Consider the following 24,369-nt stretch of genomic DNA (forward strand, 5'->3'; position numbering starts at 1 on the left):
AATAAATGTGTTCTTGATGAAAGCATATAAGGAAGTCTATAAAATCAAACCCATACATTTTAGTCTATCAATTCTAGATGCTTAAAAGCATTTTGTAATTGTCTCCTTGTTCTCACCTGTTTAAAACTGGAAATAATACTAAGTATATGAGGTACAGAAATAATTTATACCTGACCCCATAAATTTTTTGTCTTGAATTTCATTTTATACTACCATTTGATCAGATACTTACTAGAAGCATCTTAAGCTTGTATCAGTTTTCTAAAATTATTATTTTTTTCTTTTGGGTCTTTCTTTCACTACTTAGGAAAATAAATTATTAAAACTTTATAGTAACTTCCACCAAGATTTACAACCTCCTGAGTATCTTTCACTGCTACAATCCTGACCAAAAAAAGAAAATCTCTAATTATTAATATTAACATAATAAGTCTCAGTACAACTCAAAGGAATCAAACTATAATAAATTTTCATTTTTTCTTGTCACAGCATCAGCCCCTGTGACATACCTCAAAATCTATGTATGGTTGCCCTGGTTGGTATGGCTCAGTGGATTGGGCATTGGCCTGTAAACCAAAAAGGTCACCAGTTCAATTCCCAGTCAGGACACCTGCCTGGGTTGTGGGCCAGGTTCCCAGTTGGGGCATGTGAGAGGCAAACGATAGATATTTCTCTTGCACATCGATGCTTCTCTTCCTCTCCTTCTCTTGCTCATCCCCTCTCTAAAGAATGAATACAATCTTTTTTTTTTTTTAAGTCTATGAAAAGTCTGTCAACTTCAATTCCAAATAAAACTAAATTAAATTTCTAATATGAAGAGATTTTAATTTTATTAACCAATGTCACCCCAACAAACTCAATATAAAATAAACATGTTTAGGGGAAAAGAGATTTTATATTGTTTTTAAATAGTTTAGCCAATTATGAAAAGTTCAAGATTTTAAATTGCCTTATAATGAGAAGTTTAAATTAGGGAAGAAATCTTTGAAAGTTAGACAGAGCAGTCAGAAAATAAAGTTAAAACATGATCAATATATCTAAAATGAGTCATCAATAGCAACTACATTAAATTAGATGTTATCTTAAAAAGAGAATAAATCAAGATATAGAAAATGAACAAAAATAAGGATTTCAAGCTTTTACATAAAATGTTTCTATTTCATGCACAGAGATGAAATAAAATTCTACATACAGGAGATATATAACAAGGATAAGGGTAAATAAAAAGAAAGAAAAACATTACAATGCATAAAAAGCCCTCTCCCCACTTAAGAGAATATTGATCATGATATAGGTTAATGACCAATATCACCTCTACATTCCATTTAGCTTCAAGTAAGTTTCAATTTCACCTACCTTTCTTCTCTGAGTGATGTTGAGGGCACCAAAGTCATTAAACAAGGATGAAGCAGGTGAAGTTAGAGGATCTGGAAGGTAAGTTACGTAAGTTTCCACACAGACAACTCCAGTAACCCACGAAACTAATAATAAATGTTTAACTTTGTAACGCTTACAAAAGTAATGAAAATCACATACTACACTAATAGTTAAACTCAATGCCTCACGCACAGTGGATGTTCAAATATTTTCTGAGTGAATGAAACACAAAGTGAAGAATATTTCATTCAGCTAATACTCAGTACACATTTATCCAGAAGCTATGCAGATAAGGATGCTTGTGTTTGCCTAAAACTGAAAGAAAAATCAAATAGAGAAACAAAAAGAAAAGATGACTCTTAACCATGTTATTAGGAATGTGTTCATGAAGAAAGTCTACCTGCAGTAAATGTTTAGAGACTACATCATGAGAAAAATTAAAAGAGGGGGTGAAGAAGGAGATAGCCAGCCATACATACTCCAAGTGATCTGACTTCGATTTTAACAAATAGGCCAAGGCCCTAAAACCATCTATTCTACAAAATAGTCCATATTTTTAAGTTTATCACTAGATGTTTGATATTCTTATTTAAAAAGATAAATTAAGTTATAAAACACAAAAAATGAAAATTTTATATATTCAGAGTTCCATTACTCTATGGCCAGAAGTTACAAACTTAACAAATCAGAAAAGTTTCTGAAAAGGTATGCATGATATACATTAAAATATTTTATCTTCATTTCTGACCTTTAAGTTAAATCTTATGTTTTTCATTATGTGTAAAGTCCTAAAAAATATATATAGTAAATAGTCTCATTTAAAGAAATCTTAAATCTCTTCACAATGCAGTACATAGAGATTACTGCTTAATATCTCTGGCTTCTCATGCCTGAATTTTGTAGTGTAACCCTTCATTAGGATTAATATTGTTAATATAACCAATAATTCAAAGAGAAAGAAGCTAATAAAACAGCAAGACATATCTTTATGTAACTTAATAATTTAAAGCACTTAAAATAAGTAATGTTATCCATCCTTTACGCTACCTTCGATAGTTTAAAAGTTGGCATATAAACTCGGTGGCAATGCTAAAAAATAATATAATACTACAAATTAGGTTCTAATAATTTTATTCAATATTAACATGATTCTACAGCAAAAGAAACAAAGACTAAAATTTTCAAATAGTGATAGAGAACTGACAAACACAAAATATCACAGGAAATAATCAAATATGCAAATTCTTACTCTCACCATTATTACTTGTTAACGTTTTGCTGATAGAGTATTAATACCCAATTGTTACATATTTTTTTAAAAATCACCCTTGAACGTTTATTTTTTAAATAGGAAAAGATATCTGGAACTTCCTTATCAAAAGCCTTAAATATGTCCATAATCTTTCAAACAGTCATTCTGTATCGAAGAATGTTTCCAAAAGAAATAATTCAAAATATGAACACAGATTGATACACATGATCAAATATTGAAGTATAATTGTTCTTTTTAAAAAACAGAAACAAAAATGGTTCAGTAAATTATGAAAATCAAAAACAGAATTCAATTTATAATGATCGAGAAACATCCATTAAAAATAACTTAATGAAATATTAAAATTAATATTAGGTACATATATACTTCAGAATTATTATGTATATGAGGACTACAAATCTTAATAGTTATCTGAATATAAAATAATAGATTGTCTCTCTTTTCTTCCTGATACCTGTCCATAATTTTCAAAATTTCTACAATGGACATACTGTGTTTAGAATCAGAAATAAACACATAAAAGAGGAAAAGGAACCAAGTCTTACCATGGCCTGCATATGGCTTGGCACTGTCATTTAGAAGACTTGGGGAGCTGCTACTATTAGTCATTCTCTGAAAAAGAATATATAATATCACTAGAATTAAGAATATTTAACTGAAAAGCTAAGACTGACCCTCTTTGCTTCTTCCACTCCTATCCATTTTTCACATTACTGATACTCTAATCACTGCTGTTTGGATTACAATAATCTATGCAAACTTCTGAATACTCTGGGTAACACATCAAATGAAAATTTTACTCACTAGCCAGGTATTTAAAACCAAAGTTGCAGGTCTATTTTGAATTACACTTCTCTAATTTATCAGCCTAGGCAAAACACATGTAACTAGTAAGTTTCCTTGTCCATAAAATTTAAATTCCAATATCCATCCAACAAGATGTAAAATAACTACATATAAAGCCAATGTTGCTCTCTAATATCTTCTCCCAATGTATATTATTCTTCGTGTACCTTATAGATTCTACAAAATTAGGCTATTGTCTGTTTTCTAAACATGTCCCCTGTACTGTCAACACATTCTATAACCTCTATGATTTCTCTCCATCCTGAAAGGCCTTCATTCCATAGCCACGAAACACAGAGGAGTGAAACTAGTGTCCTTCTATCTAACCTCTACATACTCCATGGTCGTCTCAACTCCACTTCCACCCGTGAAAGCTCACCCTGACTCCAAACCTACAAGGAGATGAGATGAGATGGCTTAACTACATCCCACCTACTTTATTATCTAAAACCCCACCTCCTGATAAACAAACTTAGGAAAAACTTAAGACTTCAGATGCCCCACAGCCCCAGAACAAACTTCACTGGTTAGTGCCATATAAACTCATACTAATGATACCTGCATCAAGGGATACTTTGTTTCTACAGGGCTTCCAAATCCATTGACTCCAATAAAGCTAGTGCTGAAATAGGAATCTGTGAGACTGGTATCAGTTAAAGCACCTCCATCTATTCCAGGAACTGAAAGAGAAGGAAAATTCAAATATTTAATTATTTTAAAGCACAAACATTGATGTAGTTTCTGTGTCCCTAAGTAACTTTTAAAGTGTCGATCTTTGTCACCCTTATTTTAACTACTCACAACAAAAGGTAGGGCCAAATAAAATTGGCTCAGCTCTAAAAATGTGTTAAACAATGCTCAAGTTGAGTGGGTTTTTTTCTGAAGATAGAAATTTATTTTGTATTAGCCACCTAAGAGCCACCAAGCACAACATAAAGAAACAAACCACATTTCCAGGGTTTTTTAAAAAATTAATCCTTATCAGAAGATATGTTTTTATTGCTTTAGAGAGGAAGGAGGTGGAGAGAGGGGCAGGACGGAGGTGCGGGGGGCAGGGGGAGGGGGAGGCACAGAGAGAACACTGATGTTAGAGAGAAACATCAATCAATTGTCTCCTGTGAGTGCTCCAACTGGAGATCAAACAGCAACCCAGGTATGTGCCCTGACTGGGAATTGAACCCACAACCTTTTGGTGCACAAGACAATGCTCCAACCAACTGAGCTACCTGGCCAGGGCTCCAGTTTTCTTTATTTAACTTTGCAAGAGGCCAGTAGAGTCTATAAAGCACTGTAAATTCTCCTGGGAATCTTCATATGATAAAAAGAGGCAAGCTTCTCAGGACTATTTCTCATAGACATCAAATGAAAAAGACCAGAAGACTCATATTAACTTATATAGTTCAGTAAAAGCAATTCTGCAGAGGTAGAAATAGGACAGAATTCAGAATGACCTCCTGTCTGTGGATTTTACAGAATGATTTTAACTTGCAGAACAATCCATCACATAGCAACAAAATCATGAACAATGTACTTTGGATACTACTTCCTGGTAAGTACTTGGAATGCTCCTGTTTTTAAGCTGCTAGTTAAATACAAAACCTTACACTTTATAAATCAACTAAACTTCAGGTAGGATTGCTCTCTTCTGGGCAGAGCCTCTGAGAACCACTGAAACCACTCCCACTCCCAACTAAGAAGTAAACTAAAGAAATGCTGATAAATGGAAGTAGGGTGCTATAATCTTAATTTCTGTATACCCCCAAAATGTATATATTGAAATCCTAACCCCCCAAAGACAATATTAGGATGTGGGGCCTTTAGGAGATACTTAGATTATGACTGAAGCCCTCATGCATGAGATTAGTGTTCTTTTATAAAAGAGACCCTACAGACATCCCTAGAACCTTCTACCACGTGAAAACACAGCAAGAGGGTGCCCATCTATGAACCAGGAAGTGGGTCGTCACCAACTACCACACAAAATCTGCTGTGATCTTGGATTTCCCAGCTTCCAGAACTGTAAGAAATTTTGGTTGTTTATAAGCCACCCACCTTGTGCTGTTTTGTTAGAGCAAGACAAAAAGACTAAGACATAGGGATTACTTGGAAAAAATCTGATGTCATTATTCTTTTCTATTTTTAAAATTTATTTCTCAAAATGTCCACAATTAAAGTTTATTACTTTTATAATTACAAAAAGTAATCTTCAATGGTTCATATCTTTTAAATTAGTGATTGCAATTTCAAGTGTGGCTTTAGAAAATAATCAGAAACACCTGTAGATTTATACGTAAAGATGGTCATCATTATGTTCATTTATGTACAAGTATTAAAAGTGTTAATAACAAAAATTTAGAAACAAAGTGAAATGCCCATTAGAAGAATGATTAAATTCTGAACACTATGAAATAATTAAAAATCATGGTAATTAATGTCTGGGATTTATGTAATTCTCTAGTAAATCAAAACAAAAACTGGAAAGAGGGACAAACAAAATGAGACTTGACAAATGTTGATCACTGTTGAAGCTGAGTGATAGGGGATTATTATACTCTCCTCTAAACTTTTATCAAAGTTTAAAATTTTCCATGACAAAAGGTTGGTAGAGAATGAGGATAATAAATATTAAGTAACAGTATAATGACTATTTACAATGTAAAGTGAAAAGGAAACACATTTTTATTTACAGTATAATTATGTGTACTTATATATACACACATAGAATATATGACAATAAAATACACCAAAATGTTAATCTTGTGTTATCTGGTTGACTGAATGAGTGAGGTTAGTCTTTTCTCTTATGTCATTTCTATAATGTAGTTATTTTGATGATGATGATGGTGACACAGAAATCCATAAGGGAACAAGTTCCTCTCAACCAAAACCCTTAGGGCATCTCTCTTTATCTTTTCCTAATAAAACAGAATGGTTTTCAAAAATAGAGTACAACACTAGAGTTAAATTATTTGTTAATATAGCATGTTTATTTCAAGTGCTTTTTAAAAATCCATCTGATTTTCTCTCTTAATTGTATTAGCTTATATAAAATATGAAAAAAAACTATTATTGAACATGCCAGAATTCAAATACCTGTCTTATCTTACTAAATTTTAAGCAATCTCCATTGGACTAAAAATAAGCATCTAAGCATAACAAAATATTTGTAAAATAAATGAATAGAACACACTTCACAAAAAAAAAAAAAAAAATGTCCTGTTGGCTTTCCTTTGCCAATAAGGACATCACAAACAAGATGCTTGCAATGCTATCGCAAAAGATCAAATCAAAACTTCTTAGTCTGAAGAGCTCTCCCTCCCAGGAACAAGCCTGTGCCTTTCCGTTCCTCCTCTTTTTCTCCCTCTTCTTCCCTCCCCCAGGCACATTACCTTTCCCCTTTTCTCTCCTAAGCTCCAAGGATCCTTCCTTTGCCTCCATAACTTGTTTCCTGAGCCTATACAGCCCAGCTGACTCACTTCTACTACCTCTATAACTTTCTAAATAAACTGTTCTAGTTTTAAGAGAAAAAAAAAAAACTTCTTAGTCTGACATTAAAAAGCTCTCAACCTGGCTTCTGTGGCTCAGTGGATTGAGCGTCGGCCTGCGAGCCAAGTGTTGCTGGTTCGATTCCCAGTCAGGGCACATTACTAGGCTGCACATCAGGTCCCCAGTTGGGGGCGCGAATGAGAGGCAACCACACATTGATGTTTCTCTCCCTCTCTTTCTACTTTCCCCTCTCTCTAGAAATAAACAAATAAATTATTTAAAAAAAAAAAAAAAAAAAAAGCTCTCAAATTCTTTCTGCCCTACCCAGAGTGAATACGTATGAACAACTACTGAGTGGTCTTAAGTTGTTTTTCCACAAACTCTTAAACAGAATGGAAATAAGGTTAACAGAATAAACAGTGTCTTTTTTTTTTTTTTAAAGCCCTCAGTACTCTGTTCTCAATCTATCATTCTAATATTTCCTTCAAGTGCTGGATTTGAGTCTCAATTTGGCCACTTACCAGCCACAAAGTCTTTGGGAAAAATGTTTATAAAATTATACCATAACTTGTAAAATGAGAATCATGCCATCTGGTCTGCAAACTTCAATGAAAGTTGTAAAGAAATAAAACAATATCTTAAAAATTCTTTTAAAAATCTTGATGGTTCCACAATACATATTTATTAAAGTGAATTGTATATTTACAATGGGCGAATGTTATAGTATGTAATTTATATTTCAATAAAGCTATTTTTTAAAATCAGTGGAGAAAAAAATGAATCTTTACAGATATTTCCAAAAGATCAAGGATTATAATGTAAAATAAAAGTATACATCTACTATAAAAAGATCTTTACAATAATCCTAACATTACTGAACTCCCTCCTCCAGTCAAAATGATATACTCATTGTACATTTTGAGAGTCTACATTTGTAAAGTGTAATACCACCAGTTATGAAGTAACATCAATTCCTACACACATACATCCCCCAGCTCTATGTTCAAGACCCAGATATAATGGAAAAGGAGAAAGTGTTTGGAGTTAAGACACTGAGTTCTAATCATACTTTTGTCACTTACTAGCTGTATGACCTTGAGAAAATAGTCCTCTAAGTTTTATTTCTTCATCTGAAAAATAAGGTAATACCATCTCAATCACAGGGTGTGGTAGGGACTCAAGTGAGGTAACTGCTCAAAGTGCCCAGCAACCTGTCTCACTGGTAATTATAAATGTTAATTTCCTCTTCTCCCATCTCCAGAATGTATTCCCCAATTATTCCAAACTGTTAAACATTTAACATTTAAGATACTATTTATATCATTCATTTGACTACCAAAAAAATTTCCTTTAACCTATCTTTTATTGCTATCTTCAACTATTCAAACTTTTAAATTCTTACATGTCTCTGTATTACCTACCCATCGAAATTATCAGTAAACTGAGATTTGGTATTAGTCCTTATACTTTTTGATATTCCCTAATCTATTAGCCCACTTATATAAACTCTTACAGTTAAACCCTTTTTCAAAGTAGGAATAAAATATACAACAGGTTTTCACGTCCAAACTTTGTAAAAACCCCATGCAAATGGTATCATTGCCTTCATTTTCCTGATGAGGACACTGAGATTCAAAGATGCTGGGGGACAATGCACTGGATGTTGGCCCAAGAAACGGGCTCCTTCACACATTCCACAGAGCTCCCATCCTTTTCTCTATTGGATCTGTGGGATGAGCACAGACTGAGCAAATACAACTGCCCATGAGTTCTGCTTCAGCCAGTTGCCAACTACTGATCTTTGACAGTATATTTAACCTAAGTCTCACATTCCTCTCCTGTAAAATACAAATAACATCTACTTTCCAGAGTTATTGTGACAATAATTCAGTATACTCGCATACTTGGATATCTGGTGCCTATACTTACTTTCTGTGGTAACATTCGTATTCATTTATAAATTTATTTGTAAAAGTTAGCTTGTTCTTCCTGATGAAACAGTAGTATGTTCTTGTGTGGAATGCATTAAGGAAAATTTTTCATGTAGCTTTTTTATATATTTTAATATATGAAAAGGTGGCTTGGAATATTTTATAATCTCTAACAAAACCCATAGGAGTCATCTGGAAGACAGAACTCAAATCCAAAGCAGGTGACTGGGCATGACATTTTGTTCTGTTTGAAGACCAAATCTCCCTTAAAAGCTCACAAACCCAAAAAATAAAAGGTCAAAGGAGCTAAGAAAAAACAGTAATTAATGACTACAAACACTGTATTTCCAGTCCTGTGATAAAGCTTCTGTGCAGAGCCACAAAGAGATTAATTCTACACTTCAGGTTCTCCACCTAATACCAAAGCATCATTAACCAACACTGATGATAACCAGAGAGAAGTGAGGCCTTACTTAGTAGCACAGAGCACCAATCATAAGTCAAGTGTATTAGGCATTTTAAGTGCATTATCTTTTTTTACCTGCTCAACAACTGAACCGAGTGCTTCCAATATTCATATGTTGATGTCCTATCCCCCAATATCTCAGAATTGACCTTATTTTGGTATAGAGTCATTGCAGATGTAATTAGTTAAGAGAAGGTCATTAGGATGAGCCCTAATTCAATGACTCATGACCTTATAAGGAAAAATTTGGAAACAGACACACACCTAGGAAAAATGTCCGGTGAAGATGACAGAGGTCAGGTGATACTTCTAAAAGCCCAGGAACCCAAAGATTACACACAAACCACCAGAAGCTAGGTGAGAGGCACGAAACAGTTTATTTCCCACAGCCCTTAGAAAAAAGCAACCCAGCCCTGGCTGGTGTGCACCGAAAAGTCACAGGTTCAATTCCTGGTCAGGACACATATCTAGCGTGTGGGTTCAGATTTGGTACCCAGTCATTAGCACACAAGGGAAGTGACCGATGGATGTTTCTCTCTTTCCCTCCGCCCCATTCCTCTCTAAAATCAGTAAATGTATCCTTAGGTGAGGATTAAAAAAATAATTCATCCAACACCTTGATTTTGGACATCCAGGTTCTAAAATTGTAAAAAAATAGATTTCTTTAAGCCAAAAACAAAATAGACAAATAAAAGATTAAATAAATTAGACCAAAATCAGGCTAAGAAACAGTATCTCACTTAAAAGCTTAAAAAGAAAAAATAAGTTAAAAAATACATAGAAAAATTAAAATATTTTAAAACAAAGCACTTCTTAGTACTAAACTTTATTAGTACAATAATTGTTTTTATAGATGTAGCAGTGAGGAACATGCATCTTCAATCCAGTTAAGATTTCTAAAAACACTTGTCAGTCATTCTTAAGAAGGGTAGAAAACATAATATTAAACCACAACCTAAGATAATTCCACAAAGAGCTAACAATGTGGTTGAAATACTTAGCTTTTCAGTGACCTACTAGACCAATCTTTTCCCTCTTGAACTCTCATCCCTTTGCTTTGAAGTATTCATTCCTAGTTTAGATAATTAGACAGACAGATATATTTTATATACCCAATCTCAACAGTCCTTTAAGATATACATCATTATTGCCCATTTTGGTGGCAGTGTCAGATTTTTGAAACCAAAGCAGTCTTACTTCAAAGGCTATAAAATCAATACGTATACTATATTCCTCTCAGTCATTCCTAAATTCCAGACTCACAATTACAACCACCTATTATTAAATGTCTTTAACTAGATATGTGACAAGTACTCTTAAGGTAAAAATGCATTTATCCTTAGCTCCTTTTTCTATCTCATCCATTCCATGCTCAAGTAGCTACTCCACCAAATCTCTCAAGTGTGCCCCCTACAGTTCATTTCCACTTGACCAAATCAGGAGCTTGTATTTCTCCCTTCAACTGTTAAAAAACTACCCTTAGAAGCCACGGTTATCTCTTTAAGACAGAAATCTTACCATTTAACTTAGCACAGCCTGGAAGGGCATTCACAATGTGGGCACACAATATACCATCCCATACTACTCTCGATAATATACAGCCTATTCTTTATCACATCAGACGACTAGAAAACAAAATCATGGTTCAGGGTGTCCTCTCAAAACTTTTGTGTCCTTGTTCTCATCTGCCTAGGATGCTTTTCTTTTCTATCAGGTATGTATCAGCCATCTTTCAAAAAATGGCTCAAATATGACCTCTTCAAGAAACCTTCCAAAATATCCCTGAATAGTTTGTTATGCATTTTATATATATAGCATACGACACTACACAAAATTTACACATTTCAAAATTCTTTATTAGACTATGCATTCGTAAGTTGCTGGGACCATGCATCTTTTCTTTTCCCCGAATACCTGCAAGTCTGGCACAGAATTGTTCAATAAATGTTCAGTAATTAAGCTCTCTGTAGTCAGTGCCCAGAGTACACATATACTATGCCACTTACTAAAGAGTAAGTCATCTGCATAAAGTATCAGACCTCCAGAAAGGCAAGTTGACATTGTTTTAAAATCTGCAAGGTCTATCTGGCAAAACGGCCCTCATGAAAGCTGTCATACCTGTGCACCATGATAGCCACAGCAATGTCTATATAAAGACCTAAGGGGAAAAAAATCCTGAAAGAGCCATTTCATACAGATCAAGAGGCTTAACAAGTACTCAGCTGAAATTCTATTGCTCCACACTGAAATATAAAAACTGTTTTGGCTTGGAAAAATTTTAAGATATACATTATTACTTAGTCTCCTTAATCTGAAAGGACTGCAGTGCAGGGAGACTCGGGCAAATATCTGATTCTAGGACTGCTACAATACTATAATCCTTCCAAGATGAATTGGCTACAAAGTTGACTATAAACAACTAAATAAATGGGCTCTCCGGTGAAGCTATTCGGTATTTAGAACTGTTAACGTGACTGCTTACAAAAAATGTCTTCTAATAAAAGATAGTTTTATTTGGGGGTCAGTGTTAAGATAATTGCCTTTTCTATATAATCAAAAGTTGTCAACAAAGCAAGAAATATTTTTGAAAAGTCTTCTATTGTTCTTAATTGTTCTCTCAGCAAAGTAACTTGGAATTTCATAATGGAGAGAGAAAATTGGTTTCTAAAACCAGCTTATTCCCTGTGCAAATTCGTTTCAGATTACCTAAACCTATGGTTTATTGAGAACTGAGTAGTAGAATGGGTTTTTTTAATAGCACTAGTCATCTTTTATCATACTTTAAAATTATTGGGACTAATGTATCCCAAGAATCTAAAAAGCAGTACCTGACAATAAATGTTAATTAGTTGAATGAATGAATGAATCTCTACTTTTAGCCCAAATTACACTAAGTTGAAAGCTTACCATAATCTAAAATTTTTGAACCTATTATTTATATACATTAAATCTTTTTATTATATTAGAGGACCTTGGTAAATATTTTATTTTCAAAGTCACCATGGTAATTGTGACTTTGTGATCCATTGGGGGAAAAGCCTTGCTGGGGCAGATTTAATATGAATGACTATTTAAAATATCTTATTTTCCGCTAATGGTATCTAAAATACATACTTTTTTACTGAAATATAACTGGCATAAAACATTTTATTAGTTTCAGGTATACAACATATTTTATATGTATATATTGCAAAATGATTGCTACAATGAGTTTAGTTAACATATCACCACAGTTACTTTTTTTTTTCTAATAAGAACTTTTAAGAAGGACTCTCTTAGAAGAAACTTTCAAAGTACAATGTAGCATTGTTAACTATAGGCATGTTTCCATACATTATAATCTCCAGGACTTATTTAACTTCTAACTAGAAACTTGTGCCTTATGACCACCTCCACCCATTTCACCCACCCTTCATCCACCCCTCCCGCAACCCAGCCTCTGGCAATCACCAATCTGTTGTCTCTATCTACCAGTTTGTAGGTTTTTTTAGATTCCACATGCAAGTGAGATTCATTTTTCAATGTACCAGATTTGAACCAGATAACTGAAGGTTCTGCATTCTCCTTATATATCATATTTTATATAAATTTCTGTATAGATATACATAATACACTAAGATATAACAGTTTAGTGCCATCATTTGTAAAAGAATATAAACAATCTAAATATCCATTAAAAAGAATAATACAAACATACAATGAAATATTATGTAGCCATTAAAAAGAGCAGCATAGCCTTGGCTGGGTGGCTAGTTGGTTGGAATGTCGTCCCATACACCAAAAGGTTGCAGGATTGATTCCTGGTCAGGGCACATACCTAGGTTGCAGGTTCAATCCCCAGACAGGGCACGTGCAAGAGGCAATCAATTGATGTTTCTCTCTCACATCAATGTTTTTCTTTCTTTCTCTTCCTCCCTTCCTCTCTCTCAAATCAACTTTTTAAAAGTATCCTCAGGTGAGGATTAAAAAAAAAAGTAGGATAGCTTTCTATTCATGGATGTAGAACTACAAGATATGCAATTCACTGAGAAAATTCAAAGTTCATTAGGCCTCCCCAGGTGTGCACATATGTATATGTGTGTAAATATGTGCTAGAAATAGGGAAATATAAACACATAGAAATTGTATAGGTAAAGAATATTTCTGAAGTGATACATAATAAATTGGAAAGAGTGACTGTCTTTTGGAGAGGGATAGAGGGTAAGGAAGGAGGAAGACTCTTTCTTACAGTGTATATTTCGTGCTATTTAAATTGTTAACATTTCTAATTCCAAAACAAAACAAGACACTGTTCATATTTTCCTAAAGGGAGAATTCTTCATGTTAAAAATAGTTTAAAACTAGCTTAGGAAGACAGGAATTATAATCCTTTTTTCTTTTTTTTACAGAAAAAGCAAGAGAGATACCAAAAGACCTCAAAAAGGGAGCTTTTTAATGGAAGAGACTATTATAATATTTAAAAATATTAAATCACTGTGATGTACACCTGAAATAGGATTCTGTAATGTCAATTATATGTTAATAAAAATCTAATCCCAAAAGATTACATGCAATATAATTTCATTTATAAAACACTGTTAAAATGACAAAATTATAGAAATGGGGAGCAAATTAACTGACTGCCAGTGATTGGGAGGAAAAGTAAGTTTCAAAAGGGCAATTTGAGACTGATACGAGTATCGTATGCCTTGACTATGTTGGCAGGTACACAAATATACACGTTAAAACTCCATAGAACTAAATTCACACACATGCACACACACGAGTGCAAATATTACTAGGGAATTCTGGAAAAGTGGATTATATTAATCAATGCTGGTTGTAATACTATATTATAGCTATGGAAGATGTTACCACTGGGACAAACTGGGTGATGGGACAAGATCTCTCTTCATTATGTCTCATAACTGCATGGAACTTTACATTGTCTCAAAATAGAAAGTTAATATTTTTATTAAAAATCTACAAAAGGTCAAAAAAGGGAAGATATTTGTTCTATTTGGACAATCATTCTTCTTACAGGGTCATTTAAAATGAACTTTCATGTAAAGAAGTGTTTTACTTGTTAAATTAATCTTACCTAGACTTATATTAGTATATCCCTCTTTGAGTATTCCTTTATAAACCTCTGAGTTTTCCTCATAAAACTTATCAAGACCTAATATTAACTTACATATATATATGTTTGTACATTATTCCTTACTAGAAGGTAAACAGCACTAAGCCAGAATCTTGTTTCATTCAATGCTGAATTCCCATCACCCAGATCAAAGCTTGCCACCTTAAAAATACAAAATTAAATGAGTGAAATGAATATTATGAAGTCTGTGTATTGTCCAATAAAAATGTTTAAACCTATATCAACTATTCTAACAGCAAATTCCAGTACTCATTTTCCTATAAATTGATACAAGTTTATGGAAAGAAAAGCATAATCCTCGCTTAAACAAACAGTTTTGCTACACACACCATACATTCCAAAATTAGTATATGAACTTCAGGTTATCCACTGCTCTCTTCCTGTGGTTGGATAGACAAGCCCAGTTCAATAATCTGTAGCTATTTTACTGGTCTTGAAAGTATAGTTGTCCTTCAGTATCACAAGGGACTAGTTCCTTGGACCCCTGTGGATAACAAAACCTGAGGATATCCAGTTCCCTTATATAAAATACATATAACCTATGCACACATCCTCTTGTATACGTTGAATCACCTTTAGGTTACTTATAGTACTGAATGTAATGTAAATGCTACATAAATAGTTGTTATACTATATTGTTTGAGTAATAATGACAAGAAAAATAGTCTGTACATGTTCACTATAACACAACCATCACAGGCCTAACTACACAGTCCATGTCAGCAAAAACATAACTTTTTTTCAAATATTTTCCAACCCTAGTTGGTTTATCTGTGGATGTAGAATCTGTGGATGAGGAGGGCCAACGGTATACTTTCAAAGATGGGGCAGGGGGGTAGTATATAGGTTAATTACAGACTTACTATTAATAATATTCAGTAACAGCAGCAACTTAAGACTGATACCTCACTATGTGCCAGACAACGCACTGATAGTGTCACAAGCAATCCTATCAAGTATCCTATCCTATAAACTCCATTTTTTAAATGAGAAAATAGGTTAAATTTTTGCCTAAGATGACAAAGCTAGTAAGAAAGCCAGGATTCCATCTTAAGATATGTCTTATACCAAAGCTTCATTACTAACTAAATTAGTAGGAATGAAAACTAAGTTTATTTTGATAAATACATCTACTGGGTTTCAAATAAAGTAATGTGCATAAAATATAAATAGTGGTATAATAAATTTTTTAGCTGCTAAATATTGAAAATCTTAAAGATTAAAATTTTAGCTAGTTGGAAATACATCATTAAATAAGAATCACTAATTCAATGAAACCCAAATGAATCCACATTTAAACTTTAGAAGATCCCAAGTCCCAAAGAAATATTAAATGTCAAAAACTTAAACTAAATTTTTTTTTAACTTTTAAATATTTATTGACTTGAGAGAGAGAGAAGGAAAGAGAAACATCAATGAAGAGAAACATCGATTGGTTGCCTCCCATGTACCCTACCTGGGGATTGAACCTGAAACCTAAGTATATTGCCCTGACCAGAATCAAACCCCCATCTTTTGGTGTACAGAATGATGCTACAAACGAACCACATAAGCAAAGCCAAGTCAATGCTTTTTTATAAAAAAGGAAAAAAACTGTTATTTCCCAAACAACCATCTTGAATGCCAGAACACTACCAGGTCAACAGAAAAGCTACAGTATGTATAAAAAGTGAACAACAAATGAAAGTACGGTTCCTTTACAAGACTGAAACATCACTGTAACTAAATGTACTAAGAGAAGCCTTTGTGCTTCAGTTTTCCAATGCTGGAAGAATAAGGATAAAATTTTCTCTTGCATTTACCTCTAAAGTTTTAACAGGATCTTAAACACAAAACAGTTCTGTAAATGTGAAGTACTAAAGCAAGGGTCAAAAATTCAAATGCCTAGAGGTGAGAGACATATAAAAACCATCTAGTAAGGAAGGAAGGAAGGCAAAATGGAGAGTCTTGCCCCATCAACAGACCTTACTCAAATACAAGTTAAGAGTTGCCTTTCAAAGGTACCCAAAATTCTGTATTTCTGATTTTTTTAATACTGTCAACTAAACTATAATCCACACACATGCAAATTAAAAGCACAAAATTATACAATAAATTTTAGCCACCAAAATGGTTAAAATGGTAACAGTTAATACCAAGTGTTGGAGAGCATGTGGAGCACTGGAATTCTCATACAAAGCTGGAGGGGATGTAAACATGGTACAATCATTTCAGAAAACTGTTTGACAGCATTTATTAAAGCTGAACATATGCACAGTTAGTACACCCTGTATGTATCCATCAGTTCCACTCCTAGGTGATCCAACAGAAATGCATAATTTATTCACCAAAAAATCATGTTCAAGAATGTTCAAAACAAGTGTTCTTCTTAACAGACAAAAACTGGCAACATTCCACTGCCCACCAACAGTAAAATGAGAAAATAAAATGTGGTATATTCATACAATGTAACACTATACAGGAATGAGACTACACAGGCTATTCCTATATAACATGAATCTCACAAATATGCTGAAAAGAAAAAAGCGCACAGAAAGACAGCGACTATATGATTCCATTCCTGTAAAGTTTTTAAAGAGTAGAAAAAATTAAAACCTGAATCTGTTGTGTTAGAAATCAGCAGTTACCTTTGGGAAAGGGTAGTGACTGGGGTGGGGCAAGAGCAGGATTTATGAGGACAGTACTTATTATGTCCTATTCTTTTTTTTTTTTTTTTTTTTATCTAAATGCTAGTTATACGCTCATCTTGTGAAAATTACAAGAACTTAAGATTTATATGCTTTCCCCAAGCTATGTATACTTCAACAAAAACTTTGAAACACAAATAGAAGACACCCAAACAAACAATTACTGCACGGAGACTCTGCTAATTAGAACAAATCAGCTTATGACCTCTCAGGTAAAGAAATACTGTATAATCTTATATTTAAAGAAGAGCAAATAAAAAAATAAAAGCAAAATAAAATTGTCTCATGCTATATGGGTCAGGTCAGGAACTCTTCTAATAACAATATCTCCTAGAATGTGCTATTTTAATTCTCATACCTTTTCCAAGTTTTTTTCTTTTTTTTTTTTTTTTGGCTCTTTTTTTCTTTTGAAAGGCAGATCTTTTTTTTTTCTCCCCTTTTCTGTGTATTTGTTCATCTTACTCCCCTTCACCTTTTTCATCCAGCCCCTCCCACTACCCTCCTCTCTGGCAACCATCAGCTAACCTTGTTTCTATGAGTCTGTTTTTGTTTGTCTTTTTTTTTTCTAATTTGTTTTTCTAGATTCCATATATAAATAAAATCATACCACATCTGTCTTTCTCTGTTTAACTTATTTCACTTAAAATACACTCTTAAGTCCATCCATGTTGTCACAGATGGCAAGATTTCCTTCTTTTTTACTGGTGAGTAATATGCCGTTGTATATGTGTACCACTTATTCTTTATCCATTCACCTATCAACAGACATCTACATTGCCTCTCTATCTTGGCTATTGTAAATAATGCTGCAATGAACATATACATTCACCTTTTTGAATTAGTGTTTTCATTTTCTTCAGATAGCCGTTATGTGGAATTACTGGGTTGTATGGCAATTCTATTCAACTTTTTGAAAAACCTCCATACTGTTTTTTCCATAATGGCTGCACCATTTTACATTCCCACCAATAGTATACACCCTTGCCAACACACTTTTTTTGTCTTTTTGATAACAGCCATTCTAACAGGTAGGAGGTGATAACTCACTGTGGCTTTGATTAGAGATGTTGAGCAACTTTTCGTTATCTGTTCGCCATCTGTGTGTCTTCTTTGAAGAAATGTCTATTCCTGTCCTCAGCCCATTTTTTAATTGTATTGTATTTTCTGATGTTGAGTTATATGAGTTTTTCATATATTTTGGATACTAACCCTTACTGGATATATCATTTGTAAATATATTCTCCCATTCAGTAGGCTTTTTGTTTCCTTTATGGTTTCTTTCACTGTGCAGAAGCTTTTTAGTTTGATGTAGTCCCATTTGTTTAGTTTTGCTTTTGTTTCCTTTGCTTGAGACTTATCCAGAAAAGATACTGTGAAAACCTATGTCCAGGAGTTTACTACCTCTTTTCTTCCACGACTCTTATACTTCCAGGTCTTACATTTTAACTTTTAAATCCATTTTGAGTTTCTTTCTCTATATGGGTTAAGAGTGGTCTACCTCCACTTTTGCATGTACAGTATCTCTGCCAGTTTTCCTAACAGCACTAGTTGAAGAGACTGTCATTTCTCCATTTTATAATTTTGCTTACTTTATCATAGAGTAATTGACCATATAAGCAAGGTTTACTTCTGGGCTCTATATTCTGTTCCAATGATCTATATGTCTGTTTTTGTGCCAGTACCATGCTGCTTTGATTATTATAGCTTTGTAATATAGTTTTAAATCAGGGATGGTCTGTTAGGAATTTTACTATCCTAGCTTTCTTTTCATTTCAACCTGCATGGAGTATTTTTTTCATCCCTTCACTTTGTGTGTGCATGCTTCAATTTGAAATAAGTCTCTTGTAGGCAGCATATAGATAGGTCTTATTTTTTTTCTCCATTTAGTCATCCTATGTCTTTTGATTAGAGCACTCTATTTACATTTAAAATAATTGACAGGTAGGTACTTATTGCCCTTTTGTTAACTGCTTTTGGTTGTTTGTAGTTCTCTGTTCCTTTTTGGTTTGCTTGGTTTTCTTTAGTGTTTTCTTTGGTTTCCTTTCTCTTTATCTTGTGTATTTCTTGCAGGTTTTTGGTTTATGGTTACCATGAAGTTCATATATATCCATCAATAGCTATAGCAGTCTATTTTAAGGTGACAGGCATTTAAATCCAAACACATTCTAAAGGCACTACATTTTTACTTTCCCCTCCACACTTTGTCTTTGACATATTTTAGGTCTTTTGGTACTATTTATGGTTATCATTAATTTAATCTTCACACTAGCTTTTTAAGTAGCTGATTCAGTGTTAAAGACCTGTGAGATTTTTTGCGTTCATGATTTTCTTATTTCTGGTTATGGCCTTTTCTTTTCTGCTTACAGACACTAATATTTTTTGTAAAGCCAGTTTAATGATAATAGACTCTTTTAGTTTTTGTTTGCCTGGGAAACTCTTTCCTTCAATTCTGAATGAAAACCTTGCTAGGTAAAGTACTCTAGGTTGTAAGTTCCTTTCTTTCAGGACTTTAAATATTTCCTGCCAGTCCCTTCAGGCCTAAACAGTTCCTGCTGAGAAATCAGCTATAATCCTTATGGGGGTTGGGGGAGGAGGGAGTTCCTTTGTATGTGACTTATTTTCCTCTTGTGCTTTCAAGATTATCTCTTTATCCTTAACTTTTACCATTTTAATTACAATAGGTCTTCATGGGGGCCTCTTTGGGTTCATCTTGTTTGGAACTGTGCTTCCTGGAACTAGAGGTCTGTTTCCTTCCTTGTTAAAGTTCTAAGTTTTTCTATTCTCCGCTCAACTTTGGTGAGCATACTTATGACTGTTTATTTGAATTCTTTATCACACAAGTTACTTACCTGAGTTTCATTAAGGTTTTTTTCTTATTCCTTCATTTGCAGTATACTCCTCTGTCTTCTTCTTTTGACTTTCTATATTTGTTCCTATGAATTAGATGAAATAACTATTTCTTCCAATCTTGAAAAACGTCTTGTACAGAAGTGGCCTCTGTGTGCCAGGTGTTTTTAACAAGCTGGTTGGAGTAAAGGCAGGCACAAGTGACACCTGGTCAGAAGAAGCAGGGCAGGGCATCCTGGTGTGCATGCACATGGTAGGCTCCCTGTTGTTCTGGCTGTCCATGCCCAAAAGAGGGTCTCGACAGGGCAGACTGGTTTCCCCACACTTCAGTACCCTGATGATCTGGGTAAGGCAGCCTGGTACACACACTGCAGTATCCTGTTTGATCTGCTGGATCAAGCTCCAGGTGGGAGAGCCCTATGTACACATTCTACAGCACCCTATTGTTTCTGGTTGAGGTAGCTCCAGGAGTCCAGGAAGGCACTACTGCAGCCTTGCAGGTCAGCCAGTGCACATGGTCACAACTCCTGCTTGCACTTTCCAGGTGGAGGGAGAATGTAAACAATGGCACTCATTGGCTTCTCTAATCCTAAAAATTTCCTTCAGATCCCAGAGAGCTCTAGCAATTCCATTCTCTCTCTCTCTCTCTCTCTCTCTCTCTCTCTGTGCACAAACTATGAAGCTGTTAAATCGGCCCTCCGTTGTGTCTCAGAAAAATCTGTTTTATATTTAAGTGTATATTCAGTGTGTTCATGGGACAGGTTTGAGCTCAACATTTCTCCTATGCTGCCATCTTGGACCCTACTGCCTCATACACTTACTTAACAAATCAAGCCTGTTTCAAAAGATAGTATAAGAATACATTAAAGATAGAAAGCACACTGAAAAAATAATCTATTAAGCCTAAAAATTCAAAGCAGCCATTAAATCACCAGCACAATTCTCTTCCCTGATTCCTGAGCAACTTTACACCACTCACTGGTATGAAGCAATTTCATCTGAACCATAAGGAGTCACAACCTAGGTACCATTGAGTGTTACCAAAAAAAACCCACAGCAGAATAGGAGCCTCAAGCTTCACACAGTCAAGTTAAAGAAAGCATACCAAATCCAAATATATAACTCAGCTATTTAATCAAGTGACTGTTACATGACTAAATATTACTTCTAAAATGCCTTCTTAGCATTAACTGCCCGTCCTTTCAAGACCCTATGTCCAAGGCAATTACATTCCTTTTTTTTTGAGATATCAAACAATCCCCACCTTTGAACCATGGCTAGTTATTTTTCCTTCACCTCCCATCTTCACCTATCTTTCATGTGTCAAATCTACTACTTCTTTATATTAGACAATCCTAGAAAAATCACAATTAAATCAAATACCAGCATTTTTGAAAGTATCTCTTTCTGTAGGTAATTAAACTACTGTTCAGTTTCATTACTTACTAATTATAAACATTACTCTTCAATTTGAGCCACAACTCATAAACCCAGCAAAAGTTTATCTTGAAAATGCAAAGCTGCTTCTCAAGTGATAAAATTCCACCAATAAAGCAACTATTTCTTACAAAACATTTTAAGTTACAAATTAATCTTAGCATATCAACCTCACCAACTATTTCTGCGTTAAAGCAAAGCCCATATTAACAAAAGAAACACAATTATTAAAACACACACATACACAAATAAGGGAAAACAATAATCCTTATAAAGCAAATAAATGCTACAACATCAAGTTCATTTGCATTTTAAAGAAAAGGAGAAAAATATTCTGATATTCAAGTTAACCTAGCAAATTATTTTAAGATCCAAAAACTGTTTAGAATCCCCCAAAATGTAGGACTTTCCCATCTAGTTCAGAAATGCTCAATTTATTAAGTAACAAAAAGGAAAACCTGACACCTGCTCTTTTTCCTTAAGGGCAACAGTATGTAAAACAGATCACAGTTTAAACACTTATTATAATTGTAAACTATACTCACAAGCAACTAAAACGTTGTAAGTCAATAAAAAATAATAAATGATTGTAAAAAATACAAACAGACCTAAAATTTCTGAACTCAAGTGCTAAATTGCACGCACACAAATGTTCTCTGCACCTGACACGCTTTCAAGGCTCCATGCTGAGAATTTGCTGGATAAAAATTTGTACAAGACATGATCCCCCTACTGATGCCCAACAAACATTCCAGCTTTGAAGAAAACTACGCTAAAAATGCAAATCTTGTGAAACTCCTACTAAACCTAAACACACTACAAAAGCTGCTGTTCCTTCACTCCTAATCCTTCGAAAGCATTTCCTGCCTGGAAAACTTTTCTCCCATAAGCCTTAGACAAAGTTTTCCGTTCTTTCAACCTACTCCAGGAAGCCTTAAGCCCGCCCCTCACCTCCCGCCCCCCTACCCACACACATCCACTAGGGAACCTCAACACTCGGCAGACACCACACCACACGGGCACGCAAAACACATGTGCCTGCAAACCCAGCCCCTTTCCACACCCCCCGGAAACGACACCCTCTTTCTCACACACTGCACGCCACGACCCATCCCCCTTCCTCCCCGCCCCCACTCACACCATCCCAGTCCACCCACCCACGTTCTCGTGAACCCAGCCTCCCCTCACTCCCCGGCTCCCCCAAGGCCGTGGGGAGGGAAAGCAAGAAGGAATCAGTCTTGGCCTAGGCCTCTTAGACCGCCTAGCGAGGCGAGGGGAAGAATCCGCAAGCCAAGATCCGCAGCAAGGCCTCATCCGGCCCCCTCCGGCCCTAGGCCTTACGTTCGCCGCCACCCCAGAGGCCGCCCTCCCAGACCGTACAGTACTCACTTGCCAGCCGCGGTCCATCGAGTACCCCGCCGCTGCCTCCTCCGCCAGCTGCGGCTCCTGCCCCGGGACCACCAAGGTCCGGCTTCTTGGGCCCCGGGGGCGGCCCGGCTCCCCCGCCCGGGACCGTTCCGGGCGGAAAGCCGGCCACTGGAGCGCCTGCCAGAACTAGGGGGACGCTGTTGCTATGGAGGCCGAGGCCTGGGGCCGCTCCGGCGGCTGGGTCCTCATGCAGAAACTGACACTCCTCCCCGTAAAAGCAGGTCTTATCCTTAGCGTAGTAGCGGCAGTACTTCAGTTTCACTCCTGCTGCCGTACCTCCGGGGACACCCCCGACCCCCGGTGGGGCCACCACCGCCACTGCCGCCGCCAACGAGGAGGAGGAGGAAGAGGAGGCGGCGGCTGAGGGGGGCGGGAGGCCGCCGCCACTGTTCATGGCAACGCCGCAGCCCCGGCTTCCGCTGCTGCCAGAGGAGCCGCCGCCGCCGCCGCCGCCGCCGCCGCCACCATAGGCTGGGAAAGGAAGGAGGACGCTGCCGGTGCCGGATAAAAACCTGGGCGGGTGGGTCGGTCCCGCTGAGGGAGCCCGAGCCGCTTGGGGAGAGGGGGGAGGGGAGAGGGGAGGGAGGACGGGGTAGGAAGGCGCGGAGGGGAGGGGGAGTTGGGATTCTCTCACTCACTCTCTCGTTCTCTTTTCTTAAAGGGGCCGCGCGGGACGACGGGGTGGGCGCGCGGGCCCAGACAGGGACTTCGAGGGCGCGGGCTAGGGGAGGGAGAGCGGCAGCTGCGAAAAGGTGGGGAGGGCGGAGGGTCCGGTTTATTTTTAAATTCTGCCTCCACTCGTTCTCTTGCGCTCTGCTTCCTCCGAGTTGTTTATTCCATTTTCCTCTTCCTGAGACGGCTGTCGGCGCTGCGCTTGCGCGCCGAGGCGCGGGGACTTGTGGGAGCTGGAGCGCGAGGGGAAGCCTAGCCTGGCGTCCGGCCCGCGGGGCATCCGCAAGGCAACTGTTTTTACAGGGGGTATGCGGTGGCGTTCCCAGACGTTCCTGCGAGTGGTGAAGTTCTCACGAGACGAGTACCTTCTTTTTTGTCTAACCTCTTACTTTTAAAATTAAGTGTTGTATTTTGATGAAAAGGACAAAATTAACAATGTAAACGGTCATTTTGAGGGGCTGCACCTTGGGACGGAGCCCAAGCCCTGTTCCATGTGAAGTTTCATCCTGTTTACCACACTTCCTCTTTTTTCATCACCCTGCTTTTATGCTTTCCGCTTGAAGGTGTTGACAACTAAAGGACTGATTAAATTGTGGGCGTTTTACCAAAAAACTGAACCAAAAAGGGTTGATTTAGACAAATCCCATGCTCAGTGCAGCACCTGTTTGCTCACTTTATGTTACTGAAAGTGTTCAATAAAATGTGAAAAATAAGATGCCCCCTGGGTACAACGCTGCTTGGCAGCACTCGAAGATTTCACTTATATGTGTATTATGATG

At 36.2% G+C, this 24,369-nt stretch overlaps 1 protein-coding gene across 6 annotated transcripts in view; it reads right to left on the reverse strand.

The window, feature by feature from the left end:
- The window catches only part of PAN3 (poly(A) specific ribonuclease subunit PAN3), a 146,222-nt gene extending 122,488 nt beyond the window's left edge, over positions 1–23,734 (reverse strand). For 5 of the 6 annotated variants that reach the window (XM_090273759.1, XM_090273758.1, XM_090273757.1 and 2 more), the window contains exons 1-4: positions 22,880–23,373; positions 4,055–4,176; positions 3,196–3,262; positions 1,357–1,427 (exon numbers count right to left, since the gene is read on the reverse strand). In XM_090273759.1, the coding sequence (XP_090129885.1) occupies positions 1,357–1,427; positions 3,196–3,262; positions 4,055–4,176; positions 22,880–23,312 (693 nt within the window). In that variant the 5' untranslated portion in view covers positions 23,313–23,373. Of the gene's footprint in view, positions 1–1,356; positions 1,428–3,195; positions 3,263–4,054; positions 4,177–22,879; positions 23,390–23,556 lie in introns of those variants that run through there. The other variant, XM_090273760.1, reaches the window with a different exon arrangement.
- Positions 23,735–24,369: the final 635 nt, after the last annotated feature.

This window comes from Furipterus horrens, unplaced genomic scaffold (genome assembly GCF_987537825.1).
Source record: "Furipterus horrens unplaced genomic scaffold, mFurHor1.1.pri manual_scaffold_4, whole genome shotgun sequence".
NCBI classification, from domain to species: domain Eukaryota; kingdom Metazoa; phylum Chordata; class Mammalia; order Chiroptera; family Furipteridae; genus Furipterus; species Furipterus horrens.